The following is a 7,720-nucleotide window of genomic DNA, read 5'->3' on the forward strand; positions in this document are numbered from 1 at the left end:
ATGTTGCCAGGGCTGCTCTCGAACTCCTGGGCTCAAGTGATCCTCCCAGCTCGGCCTCCTAAAATATTGGGATTATAGGCATGAGCCACAGTGCCTGGCCCAGACCACTGATTCCTAAATCACAAATAAATCACTCCAAAAATGATACCTAAGAAACTGAAAACAGCTGAGGAGGACAATTGGATAGCCTGGGGACAAGAGTAGGGAGGAAAAATTCTTTTTTCCTGCACATCCTTTTGTACCATTTAAAATTTTATACCTAAAAAATAGGCAAGTACTGACTATTTAAAAATTAGTGAAATTGGCCGGGCATGGTGGCTCACGCCTGTAATCCCAGCACTTTGGGAGGCCAAGGCAGGTGGATCATGAGGTTAGGAGTTCGAGACCAGCTGGGCCAACATGGTGAAACCTTGTCTCTACTAAAAATACAAAAATTAGCCAGGCATGGTGGCATGTGCCTGTAGTCTCAGCTACTTGGGAGGCTGAGGCAGGAGATTCGCTTGAACCTGTGAGGCAGAGGTTGTAGTGAGCTGAGATTGTGCCACTTCACTCCAGGCTGGACAACAGAGCAAGACTCCATTTCAAAAAAATAAAAATATCTTGGCTAGGCTGGGTGAACTGACTCATGCCTGTAATCCCAGCACTTTGGGAGACTGAGGCAGGTAGATTGCTTCAAGTCAGGAGTTTGAGACCATCCTGGCCAACATGGTAAAACCCTGTCTTTACTAAAAACACAAAAATTAGTTGAGCATGATGGTAGGTGCCTGTAATCCCAGCTACTTGGAGATGCCAGGGCTGAGGCAGGAGAATCGCTTGAACCTGAGTGGCAGAGTTTGCAATGACCCAAGATTGCACCATTGCACTCCAGCCTAGATGACAGAGCAAGACTCCATCTCCCAAAAATGTTATATATACACACACACATATATGTATATATATTTGAGCTGGGCAAGGTAGCTCACACCTATAATCTTAGCACTTTTGGCTGGATGCTGTGGCTCATGCCTATAATCCCAGCACTTTAGGAGGCCGTGGCAGGTGGATCATGAGGTCAGGAGTTTGAGACCAGCCTGGCCAACACAGTGAAACCCTGTTTCCATTAAAAATATACAAAAATTAGCTGGATGTGGTGGTCTATGCCTATAATCCTAGCTACTCAGAGGGCTGAGGCAGGAGAATTGCTTGAACCAGGAGGTGGAGGTTGCAGTGAGCTAACATCACGCCACTGCGCTCCAGCCTGGGCAACACGAGCAAAATTCCATCTCAAAAAAAAAAAAAAAATCTTAGCACTTTTGAGAAGCTGAGATGAGAGGATCCCTTGAAGCCAGGAGTTCAAGACCAGAAGACCACCCTGGGCAACAAAGTAAGACCCTGTTTCTATTTTTTAAAAAATGAAAATTAGCCAGATATAGACTTCATTGCCAGTGTAAAAGACTGGCTTCGTGATGGAATTCTACATCCCTTTAGATTTGCTGGCTTCAGGAGACTGTATAGCCTTATTCGATGGTACACGCATGTAGTCCCAGCTACTCAGGAGGCTAAGGTGGGAGAATCACTTGAGCCCAGGAGATCGGGACCAGCCTGGGCAACGTGGCACAACCCCATCTCTACAAAAAATGCCAAAAACATTAGCTGGCATCATGGCACGTGCCTATGGTCCCAGCTATGTGGGAGGCTGATGGGAGGATTGCTTGAGCCCGGGATGTCGAGGCTGCAGTGAGCAATGATCATGCCACTACACTCCAGCCTGAGTGACAGAGTGCAATCCTGTCTCAAAAAAAAATGTGTATTTCTGAAGCAAAAATGACAAATGTCAATGTATGTTAATTGCTTTATTCTACTAACTATTCTACTTTTTAAAAAAACTGGCTTTATAACTTGTGTTTATATTCTACCTACTTTTTCATGCATGTGTTTAAACTTTATAACCCTAAGACTGCTTCCTTTCAGTAGTTTCAGATGAGCAGAATCCCCATTCAGAATGGTAAGAACCCTTAAGTCCTCAGTCAAATTCTGCTTGAATTCCTTCCAGGGGATCCGTTTTCACACTACTATAAAGATACTCCTTAGGCCAGGGACAGTGGCTCACGCCTATAATCCCAGCACTTTGGGAGGCCAAGGCGGCAGATCACGAGGTCAAGAAATCGAGACCAACATGGTGAAACCCCTTCTCTAATAAAAATACAAAAATTAGCTAGACGTGGTGGTATGTGCCTATAGTCCCAGCTACTCAGGAGGCTGAGACAGGAGAATCGCTTGAACTTGGAAGGCAGAGGTTGCTATGAGCTGAGATCGCGCCACTGCAATCCATCCTGGGTGACTCCATCTCAAAAAAAAAAAAAAAGATACTTCTTAAGACTGGGTAATTTATAAACAAAAGAGGTTTAATAGACTCAGAATTCTGCTTGGCTAGGGAGGCCTCAGGAAACTCACAATCATGGCAGAAGGCAAAGGGGAAGTAGGTACTTCTTCACAATGGCGGAGCTGGAGACAGACAGAAAGCAGGAGAAACTGACATCTTTATTTTATTTTTTATTTTTATTTTTTGAGACCAAGTCTCGCTTTGTCACCTAGGGTGGAGTGCAGTGGCATGATCTCAGCTCACTGCAACCTCCGCCACCCGGGTTCAAGCTCTAGTGATTCTCCTGCCTCAGCCTCCTGAGTAGCTAGGACTACAGGTGCGCACCACCACGCCCAGCTAAGGTTTGTATTTTTAGTAGAGATGGGGTTTCACCGTACTGGCCAGGCTGGTCTTGAACTCCTGATTTCAAGCGATCCGCCCACCTCGGCCTCCCAAAGTGCTGGGATTACAGGCCTCAACCACCGCGCCCATCTGAAACTGCCACTTTTAAACCATCAGATCTCCTGAGAACTTCCTCACTATCATGAGAACAGCATGGGGAATCCACCCTCATGATCCAATCTTTTCCCACCAGGTCCTTCCCTCTACATGTGGGAATTACAATTCGGCATGAGATTTAGGTGGGGACACAGAGCCAAACCATATGAGGATCTTTGAGCCAGCTTGTGTGTTTGGGAGCTCATCGTGGCCTGAACTACCTGCTCCACTTTCACCTGTTAGCAGAGCTCTTTCTTACAGTGAGCCCAAGCCCATAGCCCTAGATCTCCCTGCCTGGTCCCACTTTTGCCCTTGAGGCAATTCAAAGTAGCTCTGCCCCTCCTCCATGTAGGGCTATCATATTCCCTTCTTCCTTCTGGGTCTGCCAGCGCTACTAAAATCAGTGAGCAGTAGGTCCTGAGTAAAGATGGGGAGTACCCCCTTTGGTACCAGGTGATGTGCAATCAAGAGAGAAGGTGATGTGCTCCCTTTGGCCACACAGAGAGAAGACATCAAGAGCCTGTTGCCATACATCTTAGGCAGCTTGCGTGAAACCGATGAGAAGATTGTTCAGTCAGCCATCCAGATACTCCTGAAACTTGTTAAAACAATGGATTTCACTACCCTGGTTGCCATGATGAGGACTCTGTTCTCCTTATTTGGTGACGTAAGACAATCAGAGAGGGGAGATTTTCCTAGGAGGAGGGTAATGGGTATAAGAGCAAACAGAAGTTGGTATAGTAATAAGTATAATCTGTTTGGTATAGGACTTTCATTTTCAGAGCTTTTCCAACCTCCTCTCTTAAGACCCTTCTAGGTAACCTGCGATGTTGAAAGGGCTGATGTTATTGTTTTTCAGATTTAACAACAACAAAAAAAACTGAATATAGAAACTTGCTAAGGTACTACCTTGATTTGGGATGGGGAAGGAGAAAACACTCTTTCCCTTCAAGAACCATCAGAACTGGGTCAAGATGGTAGATGATACTTATGTCTCTGTCCCAAAACCCATGTATTTCTTAAGACGAAATACATGGAGCACAATGACCAGCATCCTTGGAAGAGTAAAACATGCCGGTCAGGTGCAGTGGCTCATACCTGTAATCCCAGCACTCTGGGAGGCCGAGGCAGGAGGATCACCCAAGGTCAGGAGTTCAAGACCAGCCTAGCCAACATGATAAAACTCTGTCTCTACTAAAAATACAAAATTAGCTGGGTGTGGTGGCGCATGCCTGTAATCCCAGCTAATCCTGAGGCTGTCGAAAGAATCACTTGAACCCGGGAGGCAGATGTTGCAGGGAGCTGAGATGGCACCATTTGCACTCTAGCCTGGGCAACAGAGTGAGACTCTGCCTAAAAAAAAAAAAAAAAAAGTAAAACATGCCAAGGCTGGGCTTTGGAATTTCAGCAAAACACCCTGTGTGGGCCAGGTACAGTGGCTCAAACCTGTAATCCCAGCATTTTGGGAGACCAGTGTGGGTGAATCACAAGGTCAGGAGTTTAAGACCAGCCTGGACAACATTGTGAAAACCCATCTCTGGCCGGGCGCGGTGGCTCACGCCTGTAATCCCAGTACTTTGGGAGGCCAAGGCGGGTGGATCACGAGGTCAAGAGATCAAGACCAGACTGGCCAACATGGTGAAACCCCGTCTCTACTAAAAATACAAAAAATTAGCTGGGCATGGTGGCGCATGCCTGTAATCCCAGCTACTCAGGAGGCTGAGGCAGGAGAATTGCCTGAACCCAGGACGCGGAGGTTGCAGTGAGCCGAGATTGCGCCATTGCACTCCAGCCTGGGTAACGAGAGCGAAACTCCGTCTCAAAAAAAGAAAACCCATCTCTACTAAAAGTACAAAAAGTTAGCTGGGCGGAGTGGCGGGCACCTGTAATCCCAGCTAGTTGGGAGGCTGAGACAGGAGATCCGCTTGAACCCGGGAGGTAGAGATTGCTGTGAGCCGAGATCACGCCACTGCACTCCAGCCTGGGCGACAGAGTGAGACTCCATCTCAAAAAATAAATAAAATAAAATAAAATACAGCCTATGAATGGTTCCTGCCTGTACCAGCCACGAGGTTTGCCAACTACAGGTGGTACTGTGTGCATCTCTCACTTGTAGAGTGAGAAAACAAGTAGTGCCAAAGCAGCAAGTCTTACTGTATCCATATATATATATAGAGAGAGAGAGCGAGAGGGAGATGGAGGCTTGCTCTGTCGCCCAGGCTGGAGTGCAGTGGTGTGATCTTGGCCCAGTGCAATCTCTGCCTCCCAGGTTCAAGCAATTATTCTGCTTCAGCCTCCCAAGTAGCTGGGACTATAGGCATGTACCACCATGGCCGGCTAATTTTTGTATTTTTAGGAGAGATGGGGTTTCACCATATTGGCCAGGCTGGTCTTGAACTCCTGGTCTCAAGTGATCTGCTCACCTCAGCCTCCCAAAGTGCTGGGATTATAGGTGTGAGTCACTGTGCCTGGCATGTGTCCACGTATATTTTATTTCTTGCTCTCAGCTACATACAGCTAAATAGCCTCATGTCAGAACTGGTTTTTCAACCCCTCCCAAGTTCTTATGAGCTGAGGATGTACACGTTCAATCACTTCCCTTTGGCTACTCCCTTCCAAGGTGAGACCTGACATTCATCGTTTCTCCATGATTCTCTTTGGAGCTGCCATAAAGTCTGTGAAAAACCCAGATAAGAAGAGTGTAGAGAACCAAGTCCTGGACAGCTTGGTCCCACTACTTCTGTATTCTCAGGATGAAAACGATGCCATAGCTGAGGTAATGCCTACTGTCAGTGTTTTTCATCCCCCAATAACTTCAAATCCAGAGCCAACTCTGCAAAGAAAAGAAGCATTCATATATTCATATATATATATGTATTTTTTTGAGACAGGGTCTCTGTCACCCAGACTGGAACGCAGTGATGTGACCTCAGCTCACTGCAACCTCCACCTCCTGGGTTCAAGCAATTCTGCCTCAGCTTCCTGAGTAGCTGGGATTATAGCCACCCACCACCACTCCTGGCTAATTTTTCTATTTTTAGTAGAGATAGGGTTTTGCCATGTTGGCCAGGCTGGTCTCAAACTCCTGACCTCAAGTGATCCACCCGCCTCGGCCTCCCAAAGTGCTGGGATTACAAGCGTGAATCACCGCGCCTGGCCTGACATTTCAATTTTTCATGATTACAGTGCTACAATTATTTTACACATTTCCTTGTGCATGCATATGAGAGTTTCTTGAGGGCATAAACCCTGAAGTAGAATAGGTATCTTTATTAGATATTTATAAATCACTAAACATAGTGGCTAAACTAATTTATATGCCCATCATTCACCAAAGGAATTCTTACAGCCCAAACATCTAGTGGACCTGAGATAAAATACTGACTTGGAGACTTATCAGAGGTGTTGTATGGCGTATGTGTGACATTCTGAAAACAATGAACTAGAAAAGAGGCCCACTTGGTAAATATTGCTCAAGGATGTGGATCAGGAAGAGATCAATGCTCTAGAGTTCCTTCCTTCCAACCCAGAGATGCCACAAGGACAGAAGTCAGGAGCTGCACTTCCTTTGTAGAGTGACAGAAAAATAGCATAGGTACAGTAAGTGGAGGTGGGAGCTCCATCTCTAGGGCACAGAGTAATGGGAATTCCTGCCCAAACCTCTGGTCTAGGGATTGCACCTGCAAGCTGTTGCTTTTGCCCAGCACCAGTGGTTTCTACATCCTCCCCAAAACCCTAAGCTTTTTGTGGATTCCATTTAAGGACTATTTGGGGAAGTTGGAGGAGGAGGAGGAGGGCAGGATTCTAGTTCCTTTCCACCCTTCTGCTCTCTTTATCGGCTTTTCATATTGTACTTTAGTACTAGTTTTATTGAAGAAAGATTACCTCTGTTTAAAAATGTTTGAGGCCAGGCATGGTGGCTCACTCCTGTAATCCCAACACTTTGGGAGGCCAGGGTGTGCGGATCACCTGAAGTCAGGAGTTCGAGTCCAGTGTGGCCAACATGGCAAAACCCTGTCTCTACCAAAAATATAAAAATTAGCTGGGCATGGTGGTGCAAGCCTGTAATCCCAGCTACCTGGGAGGCTGAGGCAAGAGAATCGCTTGAACCTGGGAGGTGGAGGAGGTTGCAGTGAGCTGAGATGGCGCCACTGCTGATCTATGATCATCTTTTTTCAAAGGAGAGCAGGCGAGTCCTAACTATATGTGCCAAGTTCCTGAAGTGGAAGCTGCCCAAAGAAGTGTACTCCAAAGAGCCCTGGCACGTCAGACCTACTGAAACAGGAACAATCTGCAGATTCTTTGTATGTGAGGAATAATGGATTTGTTAACCCTTTCTTTTTTTTTTTTTTTTTTTTCCTGAGATGGAGTCTCACTCTGTCGCCCAGGCTGGAGTGCAATGGTGTGATCTTTGCTCACTAGAACTTCCACCTTCTGGGTTACTCTGTCACCAGGATGGAGTGCAGTGGCTTGATCTCAGCTCACTGAACCTCTACGTCCCAAGCAATTCTTGTGTCTTAGCCTCACAAGCAGCTGGGACTGCAGGTGCACTCCACCACGCCCAGCTAATTTTTGTATTTTTAGTAGAGACAGGGTTTCACCATGTTGGCCAGGATGGTCTCAATCTCTTGACCTTGTGATTCTCCCGCTTCAGCCTCCTGAAGCACTGGGATCACAGGGGTGAGCCACGGCGCCCAGCTTGCTTACTCTTTAACATGCTGAGAGACCTATTTTCTTCTGACATCCTGTTTAGTAACAGAACATGGCATACAAGAAATATTTCCCAGGGCCGGGTGCGGTGGCTCAAGCCTGTAATCCCAGCACTTTGGGAGGCCAAGGCGGGTGGATCACGAGGTCAAGAGATCGAGACCATCCTGGTCA

General features: G+C 46.7%; 1 protein-coding gene across 1 annotated transcript in view; it reads left to right on the forward strand.

The window, feature by feature from the left end:
* LOC108291076 (maestro heat-like repeat-containing protein family member 7) overlaps positions 1-7,720 on the forward strand; it is a 20,705-nt gene that overhangs the window by 3,082 nt on the left and 9,903 nt on the right. The window contains exons 3-6 of the mRNA XM_017511269.1: positions 1,468-1,516; positions 3,309-3,506; positions 5,460-5,615; positions 7,021-7,143. Of these exons, the coding sequence (XP_017366758.1) occupies positions 1,468-1,516; positions 3,309-3,506; positions 5,460-5,615; positions 7,021-7,143 (526 nt within the window). The remainder of the gene's footprint in view (positions 1-1,467; positions 1,517-3,308; positions 3,507-5,459; positions 5,616-7,020; positions 7,144-7,720) is intronic.

This window comes from Cebus imitator, unplaced genomic scaffold, assembly GCF_001604975.1.
Source record: "Cebus imitator isolate Cc_AM_T3 unplaced genomic scaffold, Cebus_imitator-1.0 Scaffold18, whole genome shotgun sequence".
Lineage (NCBI taxonomy): Eukaryota > Metazoa > Chordata > Mammalia > Primates > Cebidae > Cebus > Cebus imitator.